A 24,819-nucleotide genomic window follows, 5' to 3' on the forward strand; every position below is an offset into this window, starting at 1 on the left:
AATGAGGGTCGAGTCTAGTGTACTGTTATGGTTGAGGCGCGTGACCTGAAAGCTCACTCCACATTGTTTTCATCCGGTATTGAACACAGTTTATCCCGTCTTAACTTTTATTGATTATTTACGTTTAAAAATACCTAAAGTTGGATTAGGAAAGTTGTTTGAAATGTTTGGATCAAGCTTACAAGTAACTACAGTTGGGCAAAAAAAGTATTTCGTCAGCCACCAATTGTGCAAGTTGAGAGATGAGAGAGGCCTGTAATTTTCATCATAGGTACACTTCAACTATGACAGACAAAATGAGAAAAGAAATCCAGAAAATCACATTTTAGGATTTTTTATGAATTTATTTGCAAATTATGGTGGAAAATAAGTATTTGGTCACCTACAAACAAGCAAGATTTCTGGCTCTCACAGACCTGTAACTTCTTCTTTAAGTGGCTCCTCTGTCCTCCACTCATTAATCAAAACAAAGGCAAAGTATTCTCATGCTTTGTTGATTTCAAAAAAGCTTTAGACTCAATTTGGCATGAGGGCCTGCTATACAGTGAGGGCCTGCTATACACATTTATGTAAGTGGTGTTGGGGGAAAAATATGCAACATTATAAAATCCATGTATACAAACAACAAGAGTGTGGTTAAAATTGGCAAAATACACACATTTCTTTCCACAGGGCTGGGGGGTGAGACAGTGATGCAGCTTAAGCCCCACCATCTTCAACGTATATATCAAAGAATTGGCGAAGCCATTAGAGGGGTCTGCAGCACCCCGCCTCACCCTACTAGAATCTGAAGTCAAATCAAATCAAATCAAATCAAATTGTATTTGTCACATACACATGGTTAGCAGATGTTAATGCGAGTGTAGCGAAATGCTTGTGCTTCTAGTTCCGACAATGCAGTGATAACCAACAAGTAATCTAACTAACAATTCCAAAACTACTGTCTTATACACAGTGTAAGGGGATAAGGAACATGTACATAAGGATATATGAATGAGTGATGGTACAGAGCAGCATACAGTAGATGGTATCGAGTACAGTATATACATATGAGATGAGTGTGTAGACAAAGTAAACAAAGTGGCATAGTTAAAGTGGCTAGTGATACATGTGTTACATAAGGATGCAGTCGATGATGTAGAGTACAGTATATACATATGCATATGAGATGAATAATGTAGGGTAAGTAACATTATTACATTACATTTACATTTAAGTCATTTAGCATAAGGTAGCATTGTTTAAAGTGGCTAGTGATATATTTACATCATTTCCCATCAATTCCCATTATTAAAATGGCTGGAGTTGGGTCAGTGTCAATGACAGTGTGTTGGCAGCAGCCACTCAGTGTTAGTGGTGGCTGTTTAACAGTCTGATGGCCTTGAGATAGAAGCTGTTTTTCAGTCTCTCGGTCCCAGCTTTGATGCACCTGTACTGACCTCGCCTTCTGGATGATAGCGGGGTGAACAGGCAGTGGTTCGGGTGGTTGATGTCCTTGATGATCTTTATGGCCTTCCTGTAACAACGGGTGGTGTAGGTGTCCTGGAGGGCAGGTAGTTTGCCCCCGGTGATGCGTTGTGCAGTCCTCACTACCCTCTGGAGAGCCTTACGGTTGAGGGCGGAGCAGTTGCCGTACCAGGCGGTGATACAGCCCGCCAGGATGCTCTCGATTGTGCATCTGTAGAAGTTTGTGAGTGCTTTTGGTGACAAGCCGAATTTCTTCAGCCTCCTGAGGTTGAATAGGTGCTGCTGCGCCTTCTTCACGACGCTGTCAGTGTGAGTGGACCAATTCAGTTTGTCTGTGATGTGTATGCCGAGGAACTTAAAACTAGCTACCCTCTCCACTACTGTTCCATCGATGTGGATAGGGGGTGTTCCCTCTGCTGTTTCCTGAAGTCCACAATCATCTCCTTAGTTTTGTTGACGTTGAGTGTGAGGTTATTTTCCTGACACCACACTCCGAGGGCCCTCACCTCCTCCCTGTAGGCCGTCTCGTCGTTGTTGGTAATCAAGCCTACCACTGTTGTGTCGTCCGCAAACTTGATGATTGAGTTGGAGGCGTGCGTGGCCACGCAGTCGTGGGTGAACAGGGAGTACAGGAGAGGGCTCAGAACGCACCCTTGTGGGGCCCCGTGTTGAGGATCAGCGGGGAGGAGATGTTGTTGCCTACCCTCACCACCTGGGGGCGGCCCGTCAGGAAGTCCAGTACCCAGTTGCACAGGGCGGGGTCGAGACCCAGGGTCTCGAGCTTGATGACGAGCTTGGAGGGTACTATGGTGTTGAATGCCGAGCTGTAGTCGATGAACAGCATTCTCACATAGGTATTCCTCTTGTCCAGGTGGGTTAGGGCAGTGTGCAGTGTGGTTGAGATTGCATCGTCTGTGGACCTATTTGGGCGGTAAGCAAATTGGAGTGGGTCTAGGGTGTCAGGTAGGGTGGAGGTGATATGGTCCTTGACTAGTCTCTCAAAGCACTTCATGATGACGGAAGTGAGTGCTACGGGGCGGTAGTCGTTTAGCTCAGTTACCTTAGCTTTCTTGGGAACAGGAACAATGGTGGCCCTCTTGAAGCATGTGGGAACAGCAGACTGGTATAGGGATTGATTGCCCTTTATGGTTGAGAGATCTGGGGTCCGCAAAACCAACCAATAATTCACAAAATGGGACAAACACCAAATTGAGACTCCACATGCAGAATTCTGCAAAAATATACAACGTAAAACACCAACTAATGCAAGCAGAGAAGAATTAGGCTGATACCCACTAATTATCAAAATCCAGAATAGAGCTGTTAAATTCTGCATCCACCTAAAAGGAAGCACATTCCTAAACCTTCCATAACAAAGCCATCACGTACAGAGAAATTAACCTGGAGAAGATCCCCCTAAGCAAGCTGATCCTGCAGCTCTGTTCACAAACAGACCGCACAGAGCCCCAGGACAGCAACACAATTAGACCAAACCAAATCATGAGAAAACAAAAAGATAATTAAAAAAATGTAAGCAAACTGGAATGCTATTAGGCCTTAAACAGAGAGTACATAGTGGTAGAATACCTGACCACCATGACTGACCCAAAATTAAGGAAATCTTTGACGATGTACAGACTCGGTGAGCATAGCCTTGCTATTAAGAATGGACACGGAAGGCAGACCTGGCTCTCAAGAGAAGAAACTGAGCTGCACTTCCTCCTGCCAAATGTATGGCCTTAACAGACACACATTTTCCTCAGATTACACAGACCCACAAAGAATTCGAAAACAAATCCAATTTTGATAAACTCCCATATCTATTGGGAGAAATACCACAGTAAGATTTGTGACCTGTTGCCAAAAGAAAAGCGCAACAAGTGAATAACATTCGCCATTGAAAATACAACTTATATTTATGTTTATTTATTAAACTATTTGCACGTCATTATAACAATGTATATATACAGAATATGACAGTTGAAATGTCTTTATTCTTTTGGAATATTTTTCAATTGTAATGTTTACTGTACACTTTTTTTGTTTATTATCTCTGTCACTTGATTTGGCATTGTAAACATATTTCCCCCATGCCAACAATGCCCCTTAAATTTAAATTGAATTTGAGAGTGAGAGAGAGAGAGACATGTTGGCCCCTCAAAGGGGGAAAAGGCATACCGGCTCCTGTCCTTCGTGTTTTGTTGGACCATTTGCCATGCTGTCAGAGGTGACAGAGAGCACAAATTAAGGCAGAGCCTACATCTTACGTCCGAAATTGTCATGCCTTAGCCATTGGATTCCTACACCAGCAATATAGTGGCTTGTGAAAGTATTCACCCCTTTGGCATTTTTCCAATTTTGATGCCTTACAACCTGGAATTAAAATAGATTTTAGGGGGGTTTGTATAATTTCATTTACACAACATGCCTACCACTTTGAAGGTGCAACATTTCTTATTGTGCAACAAACAAGAAATAAGATCAAAAAATGAAAACTTGAGCGTTCACCCACCAAGAGTCAATACTTTGTAGCGCCACCTTTCGCAGCAATTACAGCTGCAAGTCTCTTGGGGTATGTCTCTGAGCTTGGCACATCTAGCCGCTGAGACTTATGCCCATTCTTCAAGGCAAAACTGCCTTACTCCGCTGGTGTACAGCAAGATTTAAGTCGTACCACAGATTCTCAATTAGGGGCTTTGACTAGGCCATTCCTAGACATTTAAATTTCCCTTTAAACAACTTGAGTATTGCTTTAGCAGTATGTCCTGCTGGAAGGTGAACATCTGTCCCAGTCTCAAATCTCTGGAAGACTGAAACAGGTTTCCCTCAAGGATTTACCTGTATTTAGCACCATTCATCATTCCTTCAATTCTGACCAGTTTCCCAGTCCCCCCTGCCAACGAAAAACATCACTGTGGAGATGGTGTTCTTGGGGTGATGAGAGATGTTGGGTTTGCGCCAGACATAGCGTTTTCCTTGATGGCCAAAAAGCTATATTTGTCACATCGTACCAGAGTACCTTCTTCCATATTTTTGGGGAGTCTCCACATGCCTTTTGCGAACACAAGACGTGTTTGCTTATTTTTTATTTTCTAGCCACTCCTCTGGGTTTGTTGTGATGCCATATTCTTTCAATTTTGTAATAATTGATTTATCGGTGTTCCATTGAATGTTCAAAGTGTCTGATATTTTTTATAATCCAACCCTGATCTGTACTTCTCCAACACTTTGTCCATGACCTGTTTAGAGAACTCCTTGGTATTCATGGTGTCGCTTGCTTGGTGGTGCCCCTTTCTTAGTGGTGTTGCAGACTCTGGGGCCTTTCAGAACAGGTGTATATATACTGAGATCATGTGACAGATCATGTGACACTTAGATTGCACACAGGTGGACTTGATTTAACTAATTATGTGACTTCTGGAGGTAATTGGTTGCACCAGATCTTATTTAGGGACTTTATAGCAAAGGGGATGATTACATGTGCACGCACCACTTTACCATTTTTAAACGTTTTGGGACAAAGCTTTTTTTCTTCATTTCACTTCACCAATTTGGACTATTTTGTGTATGTCCATTACATGAAATCCAAATAAAAATCAATTTAAATTGCAGGTTGTAATGCAACAAAATAGGAAAAATGCCAAGGGGGATGAATACATTTGCAAGGCACTGTACATGAATTGAACTATCATTTTAATATTGTGAAAATGTTCATCTGATAATCTAAACATAGTGTAAAAATGAGGGGTGGAAAACTGAGGGGTTTGAGTAAACACATAAAACCTGTCCCGTAGATAGAAAATGTGAAATGCAGCATCATATGATGCAAAATACAGGGATGATTTCTGTATTTTGAAAGTTATATATCTTGAAAACTTGATTGGTGACAAACAAAACGTTTTAGGGCTATGTCAACTATGGACTAATGAAACAAATACCAAAACATATATTTTGGGTCGGCATTTCCTTTTAAATGAAGTTGTCAACCCTGTTACTTTATTTGGCACTTACTATATTATTTTTTTTGGTTGGGGGGGATAAAGAAGTTCAAGATGTGCTTTTTATGACAGAATGTTAATATTCTGTGAAATCAGACAAAGTTACACTTCTCAAAAGGCACCGAATTGGTGGAGCGACCCAGCTACTCTCTGAGTCCTACAGTGTACTAGCTTGCTACTTGCTACTACTTCTGAGCTCCTCCATTGCAGTATTTAAGCCTTGTTCATATTGCTCTCAGCTGAAGCTATGTCACATGAGATGTTGCCTCCATATAATCCCGGTTTCGGCAATCCAATTATTGCGTTTTCTACAGAGGTTGGTTAAATTTACCACTTTAATCACTGGAATCAGTCAATATGCGGCTCTACTGCATGACCAGTAAATGAGGGAGCAGAGCAGCAGCCTCTGTTGAAAATCCTGCAGCAGAGACCCAGGCAGGCTGCTCACAACCATGAATAGAACAAGCCCCACAGTAGAGGGAATATCTGCTTCCCAAATGGCCCCTTGCTCCCTCGTGTTCTACTTTTGATCAGAGCCGAAAGGGGTCTATAGGGTGAGATTTGTGATTAACTGTAGTATTACAGCATCGTCAGTAAAACAATATGCATGTACTGTAAAACACTATTCACACAGGGCATTATTAAAATGGCCCTTCAGAATCTCTTCTTAACTCTATAAGCCAGCCCCACATGGTAATACTGTATTTTCATGTCTAAAACAGACTAGAAGGGTCAATTATATGTTTACTGTGCATTTTGTCATGTTATACTGCTGGCATATTTGAATACATACTTCTACTTTGCCCTCAGTGACTGCACTTGTCCATGGTGCACAATAAAACATTGTCACAATAACAAGCTAAAATTGTACTATTCTCTTAAAATAAACATTTGACGATATGATTATAATTATTATTCTGACTACATGTTTGTTATTATAGCTGCATGGTGTCAACAAGAGCGGAGCATCTCGCTAATTGTATCTGTTGTGAGGAAGAAGGTGTGTAGCATCAAGGGGCTAATACCTGTCTGATACCCTGCAATGCACCAACTCAATATGGATTCATTCTGATCAAATTAAAAAACAGTATTATTCTCATAGCTACTCATGTTGTATATTCCATACATGTATCTCAGGTATCTAGAATATGTTTTATGTATGACATTAAATCTTGGAATAGTTCCATAGGCTGCTTACCAAATGGCACTCCATTGCCTTTACAGTGCACTACTTTGGACCAGGGCCTCTAGTCAAATGTAGTGCACTATATAGGGAATATGGTGCCATTTGAGACGTAGTCTCACTATCTGTCTAAACTACCCATCAGAAAACCATATAACCCCTTCAGATAGGGCTGCTTCATCGCTCATGTATATTATCACCTCTCTCTCTGTTAATGTTATAATTTTGTTCACCCGATTTCTGTTTGCCTTTTTGGGAGGAAGGCACAGTGATGCCGAAATGTTGGTAAATACCCATTAAATTGCTGGGAGTTTATATATGGAGTGTACGAGTTTCTTTATTTTAATTGTTTATTGCATTTTTGGGATTTACAAAATGATAACATTGTGTAAATCCCAAAAAGGCAAACAGAAGTGTACGAATTGGATTTACTAATGTGATAATTTGATTGCAGCGTGCATAGGTCTGTATTATATTGATTAGTGTGTTACAACTTGTAAAAAAAATGCACTGAGGCAGAACCGGTAGAGCATTGGTGTCAAACTCATTTTTCCCCAGGGCCCGCATTCACTCTTCCATAAGGTCCGGAGGGCTGCACAGATTCTTTTAAATATTTCTTCATTGTCAAAATGAGCAATACAGTGCATTCGGATTCACAAGATGGTGCCGACAGAGAAGGCAGCTTCGCTTCTAGTGTTTAGAAAACTTTACAGTATTTAGTTTTTTTAGGTATTATTTCATACATTTTTAGTCCAGAAAATCTTAAGTGTTATTTCATACAGCCAGGAAGAACTACTAGATATCAGAGCGACGTAAACGTACCAGCACTGCGGCCAGGAATACGACTTTCCCAAAGCGGTTCCTTTGTCTGAACCACTCAGACCATTTGAGCTGATTCCAGAGGCTGACCCAAAACAACAACACCAGAGAATAGGTAGAGAGAGCGGTGTTCTGGTTAGACTTCAGAGGCGTGCACAACACCCACCGCTTATGAGTATATTTCTCACTAATGTCCAGTTGCTAGATAACAAGGTAGACAAAATTAGGGTAACGGTTGCTTTCCAGAGAGACATCAGGGATTGTAACATACTCTGTTTCACGGAAACATGGCTCTCTCGGGATATGCAGTCGGAGTTGGTACAGCCACCTGGATTCTTTGTGCGTTGCGCCGACAGGAATTAACAAGGCTACCTAAATTAGATTAGCATATTGACTGTAGCACTCACGCTGGTAAAACACTGGATCACTGCTACTCCAACTTCTGCAATGCATACAAGGCCCTCCCCTTGCCCTCCTTTCGGCAAATCTGACCATGACTCCACTTTCTTCCTCCCTTCCTATAGGCAGAAACTCTAACAGGATGTACCCATGCTAAGGAGTATTCAACACTGGTCTGACCAATAGAAATCCACCCGTCAAGATTGTTTTAATCACACGGACTGGGACATGTTCCAGGTAGCCTCAGATAATATTATTGACGTATACACTGATTCGGTGAGTGAGTTTATAAGGAAGTGTATAGCAGATGGTGTACCTACTGTGACTAATAAACCCTACCCTAACCAGAAACCGTGGATCGATGGCAGCATTTGCGCAAAACTGAAAGCAAGAACCACCGCGTTTAACCATGGAAATGTGACTGGGAATATGGTCAAATACAAACAGTGTTGTTATTCCCCTCCACAAGGAAATCAAACAAGCGAAATGTCAGTTTAGAGACAATGTGGAGTAGTAATTAATCGACTCAGACACGAGACACATCAGCTGATATCTCAAAGTGCTGTACAGAAACCCAGCCTAAAACCCCAAACAGCAAGCAATGCAGGTGTAGAAGCACGATGGCTAGGAAAAACTACCTAGATAGGCCAAAACCTAGGAAGAAACCTAGAGAGGAACCAGACTATGTGGGGTGGCCAGTCCTCTGCTGGCTGTGCCGGGTGGAGATTATAACAGAACATGGCCAAGATGTTCAAATGTTCATAAATGACCAGCATGGTCAAATAATAATAATCACAGGCAGAACAGTTGAAACTGGAGCAGCAGCATGGCCAGATGGACTGGGGACAGCAAGGGGTCATCATGCCAGGTAGTCCTGAGGCATGGTCCTCGGCCTCAGGTCCTCCGAGAGAGAGAAAGAAAGAGAAAGAGAGAAAGCATACTTAAATTCACACAGGACACCGGATAGGACAGGAGAAGTACTCCAGATAAAAGCAAACTGACCCTAGCCCCCCGACACATAAACTACTGCATCATAAATACTGGAGACTGAGTCATCATGAAGTGATTTGAGAGGCTAGTCAAGGATCATATCACCTCCACCTGTTCATTGACTAGAGCATAGCATTCAACACCAAAGTACACTCCAAGCTCATCATTAAGTTTGAGGCCCTGGGTCTCAACCCCGCCCTATTCAATTCGGTCATGGACTTCCTGATAGGCCGCCCTCAGATGGTGAAGGTAGGACACAATATATCCACTTCGCTGATCCTCAACACTTGGTTGCCACAAGGGTGCGTGCTCAGCCCCCTCCTGTACTCACTGTGTGACCATGCATGCCTCCAACTCAATAATCAAGTTTGCAGACGTCACAACAGTAGTAGGCTTGATTACCAACAAAGATGAGACAGCCTACAGAGAGGAGTTGAGGGCACTCGGAGTGTGGTGTCAGGAAAACAACCACTCACTCAACGTCAACGGGCTGTATCACCGGCTGGTACGGCAATTGCACCGCTCACAATCGCAAGACTCTCCATAGGGTGGTGGGCAAACTACTTGCCCTCCAGGACACCAACACCACCCGATGTCACAGAAAGGCTAAAATTATCATCAAGGACAACAACCTCCCGAGCCACTGCCTGTTCACCCCACTACCATCCAGAAGGAGAGGTCAGTACAAGTGCATCAAAGCTCGGACCAAGAGACCTGAAAACAGCTCCTATCTCAAGGCCATCCTACTCTTAAACAGCCATCACTAACACAGAAAGGATTTTGCCTACATGCAGACTTGAAATCATTGGCCACTTTAATAAATGGATCACTAGTCACTTTAACAATGCCAATCTAACAATGTTTACATATCTTGCATAACTCATCTCATATGTATATATTGTATTTTATACCACCTATTGCATCTGCCTATTCCGCTCTGTCATTGCACATCCATATATTTACATGTATACATTCTTGATTAATTCCTTTACTTAGATTTGTGTGTATTGGGAAGTTGTTGTGGAATTGTTAGATACCATGTTAGATATTGCTGCACTCTCAGAACTAGAAGCACAAGCATTTCGCTACACTTGCAATAACATCTGCTAACCATGTGTATGTGACCAATACAATTTGATTTGATTTGGAAAGTATTTACATATTTTGTTATGTTACAACGCTATTCTAAAATTGATTACATAATTTTTTCCACTCAACAATCTACACCCTTTAATGACACAGTGAAAACTGTTTTTTAAGAAATGTTTGCAAATGTATTAAAAATAAAAACAGAAATACCTTATTTACATATTTACCTTATAAGTATTTACAAGTATTCAGACCCTTTGCTATGAGACTCGAAATTGAGCTCTGGTGTGTCTTGTTTCAATTGATCATCCTTGAGAGGTTTCTACAACTTGATTGGAGTACACCTGTGGTAAATTCAATTTATTGGACATGACTTGGAAAGGCATACTCCTGTCTATATAAGGTTCCACAGTTGACCGTGCATGTCAGAGCAAAAACTGGCCATGAGGTCGAAGCAATTTTCCGTAGAACTACAAGACAGGATTGTGTGGAGGCACAGATCTGGAGAAGGGTACCAAAAATGTCTGCAGCATTGAAGTTCCCCAAGAACACAGTGGCCTCCATCATTCTTAAATTGAAGTAGTTTGGAACCAACAAAACCTTTCCTAGAGCTAGCTGCCCGGCCAAACTAAGAAATCGAGGCAGAAAGGCCTTGGTCAGGGAGGTGACCAAGAACCTGATGGTCACTCTGAAAGAGCTACACGGTTCCTTCCAGAAGCACAACTATCTCTGCAGCACTCCACCAATCAGGCCTTTATGGTAGAGTGGCCAGACAGAAGCCACTCCTCAGTAAAAAACACATAACAGCCCACTTGGAGTTTGGCAAAAGGCACCTAAAGAAACAAGATTCTCTGGTCTCTGATGAAACCAAGATTGAACTCTTTGGCCTGAATGCCAAGCATCACATTTGAAGGAAACATAGTACCATCACTACAGTAAAGCATGGTGGTGGTGGCAGCATCATGCTGTTGGAAGGTTTTTCAGTGGCAGGGACTGGGTGACCAGTCAGGATTGAGGAAAGATGAACGGAGCAAAGTACATAGAGAACCTTGATGAAAACCTGCTTCAGAACTCTCAGGACCTCAGACTGGGGTGAAGGTTCTCCTGCCAACAGGACAACAACCCTAAGTAGACAGCCAAGACAATGCAGGAGTGGCTTTGGGACGAGTCTTTGAATGTCCTTGAGTGGCCCAGCCAGATCCCGGACTTACTTGAACCCGATCGGAAATCTCTGGAGAGACCTGAAAATAGCTCCCCATCCAACCTGACAGCTTGAGAGGATCTGTAGAGAAGAATGGGAGAAACCCCCCAAATTAAGATGTGCCAAGCTTGCCAAATGTGCTTCAACAAAGTATTTCAACAGAGTAAACAGTCTGAATACTTAAATAAAAGTATTATTTCAGTATTTTTTTAAATACATTTGCACAATAAATACAATTTTAATCCATTTTAGAATAAGGCTGTAACGTAACAAAATGTGGAAAAAGTCAAGGGGTCTGATTTACTTTCCAAATGCACTGTATATAGGGGTGGTATGTAGCCTAGTGGTTAGCGGGTTGGGCCAGTAACCAGAAGGTTGCTAGATTGAATCCCCTAGCTGACAAGGTAAAAAATCTGTAATTCAACCCCTGAACAAGGCAGTTAACCCACTGTCCCTAGGCAGTCATTTTAAATAATAATTTGTTCTTAACTGACTTGCCTCGTTAAATAACGGTAAAATAAATATAGGAATTTCTAATGCTCCCTGACCGCCTGGCTTTAATTTAGGTGATTATTAGCGAGATGGACACAGTTAAGTAATGGTATAAATGTAGGTCCATTATCATTTCTACAGTTTCAAATTTGGTTTCAATCCTTTTAAAGTGTATTGAGCTTGTTTTTGTTTGTTTTTTACTCAAACGACCCATGTGACGGGTGGTATGGGTTGGATAGTTCTTCCTTACAAAATACATTTCACTTATTTTCTAACTGTACTGTACAACAAATACTATCTTTCTGCAGTGCTTAAAAGCTTTAATCCTCTAGTCTGTTGGGCAGTATGTGGCATGTTAAATAAGTGTACTTGCCTGCCTCCTCATTAATGACTGTCTTTGTATAATTGATTATCATTGTTTGTTTAATGGAATTTTTTAGTTGTATCATTTAACATTTGGCTTCTAATTAATGTGGGGAATGGGCCTATTATTTTTGGGGTGTTTGTATTTATTTTTCAACGTTAACTGTGCAGTTATGAATCAATTTGCAGGGACTGAAAAAAGACTGTCACTCCTGGGGTTTCTGTATTGGATAAGTTGGAATGTGCATTAAATAAACTATAATACGCTATACTTACTTATTCTAAATGAATCACAATCCAGTCAGTCTCCACTTTAGGACATCAATTGATTTACTTATCAATTGATTTACTTATTAAAAACTTCACTGTAAAGCAGACTAGTACAAAAACAGGTACAATGAGGGGGGGGGACAGGTAGATTGCTTACGTAGTAGAACATATTTAGCCATTGAAGGGCACAACTCTTAGATTATATGAGGAACAGATATGTGTATTGGGCAACACGCAAGCCTCGGCAACACGCAAGCCTGGAGTTGGACTCCATGCAAGTACCTGTGTGGTACCTGTGTGGTAAAAACAATTCCCTCTTGTGGGACTTATTGTTGGCTCCTGAGAACTACAGTACATCTTGCTTGAGGGAAACATGTGGTCCATGTCGGGTCACATTGGTCATCATTTCTGCTTTAACATTGTTGGTTTGATGTCCTGTACAGGGAAAAAAACACTTCCATGCCAACAGGTGTATTGCACGTGGCCAAAGAAAAACCTTCTGACATGGTGCTACTCTGTGTCCCAAATGGAACCATATTCTGTTCATGTAGGGAATAGTGTGCCATTTGGGGTGGAACCATAGCAATCGTACAAAGAGAAGCTGCACTGTGAAGTGGAAAAAGAACTGGGTCAAGCCAGTTCATATGCCCCCAGGCCTACCTGTCAGACTAAATCAGATTTTGCAGATATGGATATTTTTGTTTTTACTTAAAGGGATACTTCAGTTTTTTGTTGTTGCAATGAGGTCCTTTATCTACTTCACCAGGGTCAGATATGCCTCTGTGTCCAGTATGAACAAAGTTAGAGGTATTGCAGCTTCGCGAACCAATGTAACCAATGTGATATTGCTCGCTAGTTAGCAGTGGTGTGCGCTAATAGCGTTTCAATTGGTGATGTCACTCGCTCGGAGTCCTTGAAGTAGTTGTTCCCCTTCCTCTGCAAGGGCCTTGGCTTTTGTGGTGCAATGGGTAGCGATCCTTCGAGGGTGGCTGTTGTCGATGTGTGCAGAGGGTCCCTGGTCCGAGCCCAGGTTAGGGGCGAGGTGAGGGACGGAAGCTATACTGTTACACTAACTAGCATTAGCGCAATGACTGGAAGTCTATGAGTATCTGCCAGCAAGCTATCCCTTTAAGGAAAACATGCACATGCTAAAGCAGAGCATTGAGAGCATTATTACACTTGTAATGTGAGCATAAAACCATCTTAGAGCAGACACATATAGAAGAAAAGGTACCTGTGTGCTGGATATACCTGTTGTTGGGAGTGCAGTCATGTAAATTATATGCACATCCCAAATCCCTAGAGCTGGGGAAAAAAAAATATGCTGCTTTGTATTTACTGTTTGTGGTTTTAGCAGCACATATCCTATCATGTAGGGATTTTTCATTGTATTCTGTAGGTGCAGTCAGTCCCATCGACTCGCTTCATGAACTGCCTTTACTTGAAACTGTTCTCCCCCAGTGGTCTCATTGAATCATTAGCAGTATCATTGTTTGGACTGAACCTGTCCTTTTCCTCTTGTCTTGCAGCTGCACACTGATCTGGATAAGGGTGAGAGCGAGGTGAAGTACACGCTCATGGGAGAAGGGGCCGGCTCCATTTTCACCATTGACGCAACGACCGGGGACATCCATGCCTTAAGAAGCCTTGACAGGGAGGTGAAGCCTTATTACACACTCCGCGCGCAGGCTGTCGATATCGACACCAACAGGCCACTGGAGCCCGAATCAGAGTTTGTAATCAAGGTCCAGGACATCAACGACAATGAGCCAAAGTTTCTAGAAGGGCCATACACAGCCAGTGTCCCTGAGATGTCACCTGTAGGTAAGAAGAAATATCACCAAAGACTTTGTTGGTCCCATGCTTCCACATCTGCATTGCTTCTACATCTGCACTGCTGTTTGGGGTTTTAGGCTGGGTTGTTGTATAGCACTGTCTGACATCAGCTGATTTAAAAAAGGGCTTTATAAATACATTTGATTGATTGATAGTGCACTACTTTTGACCAGAGAAAAGTACAGCACTATGTAAGGAATAATGGGTGCCATTTGGAATGTAGACATAATATCACAAAATGCTTCAATTACCTGCAATCTTGACATAACAAAATAGATACATTTCTCAGAATTTAGAAACTATCACAGAGTTTTAGATCGAGACAGAGTACAAAAATATATTATAAGAAAGGGAGTGTTATAGCCACAGGTAGAACAAGAGGGAAGAAAACAGATCCGCAGATTTGGACTTTTCAGCAAGCGAGCCAGTTATGCCCAAAGTGTATGAGTACATTGCGGATCGAGGCTCTCTACATCAGGGAAGGGAGCTCAAGGTAATTCACTCAGATTGGCTCCTCTTCTTCTGAATAGCAATGGAGCCCTGGTGAAGAGAACAGCATATTAGATATCGCCAAACGCTGAATGGAGCAAGGTACAGTCAGTGCACAATGTAATGTTTCAAATCACCATGGTCCCTTTCAAGCTGATCTAAAACATGGCCCAGTCTTCTACTCCATGTAGGTAAACAGGGCTGGAAGGCAGTCTGTGTGTGTGTGTGTGTGTGTGTGTGTGTGTGTGTGTGTGTGTGTGTGTGTGTGTGTGTGTGTGTGTGTGTGTGTGTGTGTGTGTGTGTGTGTGTGTGTGTGTGTGTGTGTGTGTGTGTGTGTGTGTGTGTGTGTGTGTGTGTGTGTGCGTGTGCGTGTGGGCTGATGGGTGGATGTGTGTTCCGAAACAGGGGCAGGAATGTAGGACCTGCTGGCGAAAAGACTGTTTCCTTTAAATGAGGGATTGAGCAGGAGGGCTGTATGCTTTGGGAATGATGATTATTTTCAGATGATTCTGCAGAGTGTGTGTGTGTGTGTGTGTGTGTGTGTGTGTTAAATGGTTCAATACGGCATTGATGGAGTGTGTACCTGAGAAAAATATGAATCACTTCTAATTACATTAATAAAATGTATGGAACTGATAACCCTTCCTTGGGCAAATGGGTGTGGATTCAAAAGAGCAATTTTGATGAGTACTGTATTTTTATTTTCAAGGAACTGGAATGAGCCAAGTTAAAAGTGGTGTTATAAGGGCACAAGGCGAGACCCAAATGCAGACACAGGAGGCAGATGGTTGAGCTCCGATATTTATTATGGCAAAAGGGGTAGGAAGAAGGCAGGTCGGGTACAGGTGAGAGTTCATAAACCAGGTCAGAGTTCAAACAGTACCAGGCGATATGCAGGCTTGTGTCAGGACAGGCAAGGGTCAAAACCAGAAGGGCAAGAAAAGAGAGACTGGGAAAGCAGGAGCTGAGAAACAAAAACCCTGGTTGACTTGACAAACAAGACGAACTGGCACAGAGAGACAGGAAACACAGGGATAAATACTCATGGGAAAACAAGCGACACCTGGAGGGGGTGGAGACGAGCACAAGGACAGGTGAAACAGATCAGGACGTGACAGGTGTATAGTTTGTTTAGCTATTATTAACCCATTTTAAACAATGCACTTGTATTTAAAAGCTTTATGGAACTGGAGCTGTTTATAAAAGGATTGTATCACGAAAAAGCACAAGCAAAAGCATTAATACAATACGTGCTGATAAACCAGTACAAAGTAACTACCTATAGTAGTTAAAGTGTAAATGACCAGCATCTCAGCTCCATTATACCCGGGTGCGTGGTGCAGTGCTTTGTTAGGAAGGATTAACACTCTAATCTCTCTCACCTAATGTTTTCATACAATTGTTATCATCTGCTCATAGTGCAAATCCTGTCTAATGGAGCCTTGCTAAAACCAACTAAGAGATTAACATGTGTCAATGGCCATTTGTGGATGTAGCTTCCCTTGGATGTCCACCTAGCATACTGTATAGTACCAGCCTGTACACATGGACAAAAAAATACATATCTCATTTAGCCACAATAGTGATTTAATTGAGCTTGTAGATAGAATCATTTCCAATTGGATTGAATTGTAGATATACATGCTTCTGTAGAGTCAGTGGATTAATGCAATGCTGTTTTAGATTCAAGCTACAGTTATTAACTCTGTTCCTCGTACTGCAGGAAGTTTGGATGGCTGCCATCTTGTTTCCTATTCCTGCTGTGAATGGCTCTTTGTTTCCTTAATGCTTGTGTTGTCTAATGAATGAGCATCTTTTGGCTAAACATCCACTTGCATAGTTCTGCAAATGTATATTTCACATATTTAATAATTCAACATTCCAATATTGCACATTTATCTTTTATCGTATCCTCCTCACGCTTTAGCCTCTGTGGCTCTGTCCAAATGGCTCCCTATTCCCTACATAGGGCATTATTTTTGACCTGAGGCCTGGTCAAAATTAGTGCACATTTTAGGGAATAGAATGCCATTTGTGATGCATTCATGGTGGCACAAGCCGCTAAGCCGTATGGGGAAAAAAAACGTACAAAATGACTCCGTCTGTATGATGCAAATGTATGTGTTTGTTTCACAGGGACTTATGTGATACAGGTGACAGCCACCGATGCAGATGACCCTACCTATGGAAACAGTGCCAGAGTGGTCTACAGCATCCTCCATGGCCAGCCATACTTCTCTGTGGATCCCAAGACTGGTAAATAAGATGGGCAACATCAGTCAAAAATGTATCTTATTTGGTACTTTTTGTCAATGTTGAATGCTGTTATGTTTATAGATTGTTTGAAATTACAAAAAAGGCGGGATACCTGTCTGTCTAAACAATGACAATAGCTTACTTATGTAATGACGTGGCCCTTTCTGGGTGTAAATCGTGGCATCCACCCTCTCTCCTACACCCAGGTTCAGTTATCTCAGGTTGTGAATTCCTGGCGGAGACTCTCTCCCCCTGGCCATGCAGAAAGAGAGAATACGGAGAGAGAACAAGTGATTTCACTTGGCCGAACGCCTAAATCCTCAAAATGAGAGAATTAAACTATATGTCCAGTTGTGAGAATGTGGGAAGGGTCCGTGGATACGTAAGGTATGGTATGATGAGTGGGTCTCATTTGGTGACCTCATGGAGGACAGGAAACACGTATAACTATATCTCTGAATGTGTACATTTCTCAATTGTGGGGTTTGCATCTAATTATTGTATGAAATGAATGAGTAATGTGAAACTATTTGTAAAATTATGTAATGGGACGTTAACCTTCAGAATGAGACGAATGTGTTCCCTGTAAAGTTTAACTAAGTCATTGGCCCCCGTGAGTCCAGACATGATCAGGCGTCATGGAACCGCCCTTTTCTAGTGTTACGAATAAAACACCCTCCTGAGGAAATCCTCTTAAGGCTAAGCAAACCCCCAGCGTGAGCCGTGGTTGCAATGGTTGAGTACCAAGACTAGAAAACCATACCACGTGGCGCATTGGCTACACGGGTGGAAATGGTTCAACTCTGAGACTATCGATCCCTACAGAATAAGAGAAAATCTTAGATATCAATTACTAGTCTGCAGTTATGTAAACCTGGGATGCGAATACCGACAACCGCCGAAACATCTACTCATCTACTCTACGCCTGACGAATCCATTACAACAGACACTATCAGGAGCCGCCGATAGAGCTACCACCACGAGTAACCAAAGTCTCTCTGATGAACTGAATCTCCAGCAGACGGACCAACGATTCCATCAGAGAAGACAACAACGACATATGGGCATAAATATATTGATTGCAATTACTCCCGAATGAGCGAGGGTTCATGTGCAAAGGATTAGCATTTCAATTAACCTGTGTGTAGTGATCCATTTTGTCTTTCCCGCTCCTTTATTGGTCCACACCCCCTTTTCTTTGTATACCAAGCCGTCATATCGGTTCAGCCCACTAAGGGATTTTCCCTATCATTGTTAGTAACCAATACCTACTGTTTGTTTGCTATGCATTTCTGTGATCATTTAGTTAGTTACTAAATACATTATTAAGCCAATTGGTGTATGGATGACTCATAGTTTAGCCTGGGTTTGTGCAAATAACCAACCATTTACAACGTTTTGGAATGAGACTGACGTAACGTAAAGACTAATTAATTATTAAGACACGAATTGATCAGATATTAAAATATCTGAGGAGTTCTATTCTGAAAAATATAACTTTGTAATCTGTAGATTTTCCGTGGTTCCCCGACTTCCTAGTTAATTACAGGTGCATGATTAGTTTAATAATGTAATAATAATTACAGAGAATTTATTAGATAAAATAACAGTCTTCACCTTTAATGATACTAAAGACACAACACTTCATAAAAGAAGAATGCCAAGTTCTGTAGCTGTGAAAGTGTAATAGGCGGGTAGATATTCTAACTTTTTAACATTAGTATGGACAAGGTGTTGTCTTCAACTTAATTACACATTATCGATTCGAATAAACAAATGAGCGAAATATCTTGATTTGATTACAGGGCAATGGATTAGAAACAGTGACACGCTATAACTTCCATTTCTTTACTGTGGACTGATAAGGTTCTCTATCATTGCTATACTTCTTTGCAAAAGCAGGGAAAACAATCAATAATAGCGCCTACAAATTACTTTTCACATACCTCAATACTAGGAAATTGGGATTAGGCCAGTTAGTGTATGGCAGCAGTTAAATTCTGTAGCTAGTATTGTCATATAATTAAATGTGTGCAGTGCTCACAGCTTTGTCCTCTGTAAAAGTGTAAATTTAAACTAGAAAAGGGCATTTCCTGAAGAAAATGTGTATGATTGCTTGTCTTGAAGGAATTATGGTGTGCAATAGTAGTGGTAGTGACTGCAAACATAATGGTAGTGGGTCTAGATCTATGCCAGTGTCAAGGGATCAGCACCTCTTTGACTCTGCCCATCATGCATGTCCAGGAGCCAACTGGGGCCAGTGAGCATCAGTCTTGTAATAGACAGCTAACTGTCAAGAACCCTACAACACACTAAACCATATGTATTTGCTGTAGTCTACTGTTCGATACAGTATCTACTTCAATAATGTGTCAATGTCAAATTGTCTGTGATATAATTTAGATGTGTATTATATATTTTCATCTGAAAGCAATTGAAATAAAAATGTATGTATGTCACTGGAGAAAAACAGTATCCTCAAGATTCTTGGTTGAACTATCTGTTATTGTCCAAAAAGTTTTTCAATCTCCCACTTTTTTAACGCCCCTTCTCCAAAATAGCAGATTTAATCAGCACACTGATGTGGTCCACATTCATATTGGTTTCATAAACTGAAACGACCGGGAGCCGGGTCAAGTCTTTTGAAGAATGGCACTTATGCTTCTTCCAATACTTTGCTCTGGAGTGCTCTCTTTCTCAAAAGCTCTCTCTTTGTTGTTTCATAAGAACTTGTTTACTGTTCAACATCTGATTAGCAGGGGGGGGGTGAGATGTTTTTATCCCACTCCGGGTGGAACAAGGAAATACTGTATGTAATAAAATACTTGTAAAAAATTCTCAAGAAAAATATATCGCTATTACTGGTCTTAGACTTTTCGCTTTAAAATAGTTTTGGTGAGGGGCATTATAAACAGTGAGAGTTTCATAGCAGCCGGGTTCATTGAAAGTAGTTTTTTTTGTGAAAATGTTTACTTTACTTTAGCAGTCAAAGGTTAAACACAGCTGAGCTGCAGCTGTTTTCTGTCCTCCCTCCTCCGTCCTTTCGATTCCTCTCAGCCCTCAGTTGGAACAGGTTGGAAACCGATTATTATTGGTCATATTTTGTCTTCTGAGTGAACGTAGACATATTTCTGCTCTCGGTTTCACATGGCCATATTCTTATCCCCTGATATTGTTAGTCATTGTTTGTCTTCTGAGTGAACCTAGACATATTTCTGCTCTCGGTTTCACATGGCCATATTCTTATCACGATATTGGAAATCCTTAGGGCCTGCAGCGATACTCAATCAGATAAGTGGTTATGTGGTGTGAAAGTCTGTTTTTGTGTGTGTGTCTATCGCCGTGGTTGCCGAGGAAGTTAGCTGGAGTGTGAAGAGATACAGTGTCCCTGCAATCCCATGAGCCACTTCAGAATGTTAATGCAGGCATTATGGTGTGGTACTGGCGGGCTGAAGGGTTCATGTTTTACTACCAGCTCTCTCAAACTCCTGATCGACAGCAAATACTGCCACTCTCCTTTTTTCTCCTCATATGCCACCTGGCTTTTTATATCTGAGCTCTGAGCAAATGATGCAATGGGTTATAAAAAAAATGTCCAGGTCAAGCTGTTGACCCTGTTAGATTGAAGGAGATCCTTTGTATGACACCCATGTCATGACGACTGCTCTTCCCTCCAGAGTCCATTGTTCCAAAGGACCATGGGACGTCTCATTGGCCTTCATACCATGATGTATTTGACTGATCCAGAGCGGTAGACCCTTAAATGCTTTCAGCAACTACATCAAATAATAACAAGTATGTTGGATTTCAGTAGTTGGTGCTTTCAGCAAGCACACCTAAAACTCATTCCAGTATCTGTATTCTTGCACGCGGAAAGAAAAATGTACTATACCATGGATAAAATCCAATAGATGGTATTTTTTTACACTGATACAACATAGAGCAGATTATATTTTAATGCTCAAATAGAGATTACCATTGAAAAAGTTAGAACCGTTAGCACAATGTCCACAAAGGAAACACAGTTCAAAATGGGCAAAAGAAAGAAAAGCGGGGGGGGGGGGGGGTGTATCACGTTATCCATTTCCAATGTGATGTCACAGGGTGAAAGGGAATAAGGAGAATCACAGATCATGCCTTTCCACCCTGGAGAGTATACAAAACACACACTGCGACTGTATTTCCAACCTGATGGCGAAAAAACAGTTCAAACAAATGTTTGCCATGCTGAACCTGCCTCTACAGCCAAACATACATCAATGCAGCCGAACAAACAAGGAGAGAGGGAAAGGAAAAGCGGGGGAAGGAATCACATGCCTAAATCACCATATACTTCACAGCATCCTCCCTCCCTGCTAGAGCGTGAATCCCCTAAACATGAAAAGATTGTCAAAAAACATCATCCTTTGATTGTTGCACACGCAGAACACAGGATCTTAGGTTCAAATGTGACACCTGTCCTTTTCACGTGACTGATGGGGGAATACGAGAAAAGTAAACGTATATGAACGTGTATATTTGCTCTGATCTCAGGGTCCCTGAAAGCCTCACTAAGTTCAGTATTGAATGTCAAGTGTCTCCAGTATTTCTATGTAAGGGTTTTCTGGTGAAAGAGAAGCGGACCAAAAAGCAGCATGGTGGTTATTCATGTTCTTTAATATATAAAGAAACTACACATGAGATAACTAACAAAAACAACAAACGTGAGAAAACCTAAAACAGTCCTATCTGGTGCAATCACAGAGACAGAAACAATCACCCACAAACACACAGTGAAACCCAGGCTACCTAAGTATGATTCTCAATCAGAGACAACTAATGACACCTGCCTCTGATTGAGAACCATACTAGGCCGAAACATAGAAATTCCCAAAACCTAGAAAAACAAACATAGACTGCCCACCCAACTCACGCCCTGACCATACTAACTAAATACAAAACACAGGAAATAAAGGTCAGAACGTGACATTCTATCTCATCAGAGTGTGAATTACACCATGACATTTGGGGGTGGGGGTTCTATTGAGTGCATGAACTTACATCATTTAAAAGATAAAAATGAATTACCTTTTAATGTGTCATGAACACGACCAGTCATATATTTTAATCTGATAGCCAAACAAATCACTTCACAAAGTAGACTACCTGTGCATGTTCGTCAACTCCAAAATGATTCCATCAAATAAACTGCATGTACACTCGCTCCATTTGATGAATGGATATAGACATCTGTTTACAAAACACCAGAAAATGTGCATAATGACATTCAGCGATTGCCATTGATAAGGCCTACATTCATTGATGTTGTTGATTGTTGACGAATTCACCTTTTTTGTAGACTGAAAAGTCAGCACACCTGAAATGGGTCTGAATCTGTCCTGGAAAAAAACAGGATGGTCACTCTAACACACATGGTGAACTTACTAGACCAGGCTACAATGTGTATTACCATGAACTTCAAATAGGCCTACCAATAGCCAGATATGTAGTGGTAAACAAAATAGGTGGGTAAACACCGATTGCAGGTTAAAGTGAAAAAAGTCATACTCCCTATACTTTTAATGCATTTTTCCAAAAAAAGTGGGTTAACAGCGTTTACTTGCATTTACCCTCCACTAGGCCTACACCACTGCCGGTAGCCTACCCTCTCAACCGAGACAATTCTTTCACACATGAACACACGCAGAACAGGTAGCCTACATTCAATATAATACAGAACATGAGTTGAATCAAAACATGTTTCACACCCTAGTTCATGAGTTGTCCATATTCACAAGTTCATGCTTGGTGTCTTCACAGATCATGTGACATAAATTAATGACATTTACGACAGTGTTATTTGTAATTATTAAGCATTTAATGGAATGCTTCTAACCGAAAGTTAACCTCATTTAACAGAGAGTCACCTTATAGTCAGTCTATCACAGTGCCATCTCTTATGTCACCAACGCCCCATACACCACCCACCACTGCGACCTGTATGCTCTCGTTGTCTAGCCCTTGCTAGACCCACTGGCTCCAGGTCATCCACAAGTCTTTGCTAGGTAAAGTCCCGCCTTATCTCAGCTTACTGGTTACCATAGCAGCACCCATACACAGCACGTGCTCCAGCAGATATATTTCACTGGTCACCCCCAAAGCCAATTCCTCCTTCGGCTGCCTTTCCTTCCATTTCTCTGCTGCCAATGACTGGAACGAATTGCAAAAATCACTTAAGTTGGAGACTTATATCTTCCTCAATAACTTTAAACATCAGCTATCCGAGCAGCTAACCGATCGCTGCAGCTGTACACAGCCCATTTCTAAATTGCCCATCCAATCTATCTACCTAATCCCCATATTGTTTTTATTTACTTTTTTGTTCTTTTGCACACCAGTATCTCACCAGTATCTCTACTTGCACATCACCATCTGCAAATCTATGTTAATTTGCTAAATTGTAATTACTTCGCCACTATGGCCTATTTATTGCCTTACCTCTTCACGCTATTTGCACACACTATCTTGGTCAGGTCGCAGTTGTAAATGAGAACTTGTTCTCAAATGGCCTACCTGGTTAAATAAAGGTGAAATAAAAAAAAATGTATTTACATATAGCCTACTTATTGGATGTGCATTGGTGTCAAGCTGTAGGTTATCCAGGAAAGAAAACAAATATTGATAGAAAATAATAAAGCAGATTAAACTACTTCTGGCCACGGATGGCATGGAGAACACCTGAAAAACAAAGCAATTAGCGCTCTAAACAGCTGACTGACAAAAGCAAACAATAGTTAATCAACAGATAAATCGAATGCATTGGAATAAAGGCATAAGCTATTGTTATCAAGGATGCATGGCAAACACATTACGGAAATTAGGAAGTACGAAGGAAAATCTATGCATAAAGGAGCTCAGCCGAGGCCAAAATTCAGCACCTCTGTGTGGATAGCGCCGCCACATAGAAATAAATAGTTGAACCATGACAGAGAGGTGGGGGTGTTTGCTATATTTTAATATTTACCACCGTAAAACATATTTCCCACTATATTTTAGGAAAATAGAGAATGGTTAAAATAGCAATGTTTAGAATCACACCCTCTCCCCCAAAGATTGACTTTTGATTCATTTCGGGAGCTAACCTCTCATTCAAGGGAGCTGAGCACCACCTGGCTCCCCCTTAATTCACACCTTGACTTCAGGTACATTAATGCACCTTTAAGTGAAGCCTCTTTCTAAGGGGGGTGCTACTACCCAGGTCATTTGTACATTTGAACCCTCTAGCAGAAAAAGGGGGCATCAAGCAGCAACACCTTAACATTCAACTTGTCCCATCTCTATTATCATGTCTCCACCTATCCCCTATTTGGACTGCACAGCTTATGTGACATACAAGTAAAATGCAAAGATATCAGCCGTTTTGACATGTTCTAATGATACCATGTTGCCGTTAGGTATAATAAGGACGGCCTTGCCGAACATGGACCGCGAGGTGAAGGAGCAGTACCAGGTGCTTATCCAGGCCAAGGATATGGGAGGTCAGCTGGGCGGTCTGGCCGGGACCACCACCATCAACATCACCCTCAGCGACGTCAACGACAACCCACCAAGGTTCTCCAAAAGTAAGAGAGAGTGAGGAAGAGATTCAAATAGGGGCCTGTTTGCACACACCACTCGAGGAGGGGGGGGGGGTTATTCTGTTGGTGTTGGTGTGTATGAAGTTTGCTTTACATTTTTACATTTCGGTTTCATATTCATAATATTGGTTTTAATATTGCCATTTCATATCATGATTGAATAATTGATAATAATGCTGATGCCCAAAGGACATGTGTCTATGTTCTTTATATTTTGTCACTATATATCATTTATTTTATAGCTTATTACCTTGCCACATACAATTAAACATACTTAGAAATGTACCTTCCATTAATTAGTTCTTCATTATTTAAAGGGAAAATATCGATTTTCAGTTGCAGTGTTATTT

General features: G+C 41.4%; 1 protein-coding gene across 1 annotated transcript in view; it reads left to right on the top strand.

Moving 5' to 3' along the window:
- LOC124039838 (cadherin-12-like) overlaps nucleotides 1–24,819 on the top strand; it is a 204,627-nt gene that overhangs the window by 113,085 nt on the left and 66,723 nt on the right. The window contains exons 3-5 of the mRNA XM_046356286.1: nucleotides 13,801–14,095; nucleotides 16,733–16,852; nucleotides 24,287–24,454. Of these exons, the coding sequence (XP_046212242.1) occupies nucleotides 13,801–14,095; nucleotides 16,733–16,852; nucleotides 24,287–24,454 (583 nt within the window). The remainder of the gene's footprint in view (nucleotides 1–13,800; nucleotides 14,096–16,732; nucleotides 16,853–24,286; nucleotides 24,455–24,819) is intronic.

Source organism: Oncorhynchus gorbuscha, linkage group LG07 (assembly GCF_021184085.1).
Source record: "Oncorhynchus gorbuscha isolate QuinsamMale2020 ecotype Even-year linkage group LG07, OgorEven_v1.0, whole genome shotgun sequence".
In the NCBI taxonomy this organism is placed as follows: domain Eukaryota; kingdom Metazoa; phylum Chordata; class Actinopteri; order Salmoniformes; family Salmonidae; genus Oncorhynchus; species Oncorhynchus gorbuscha.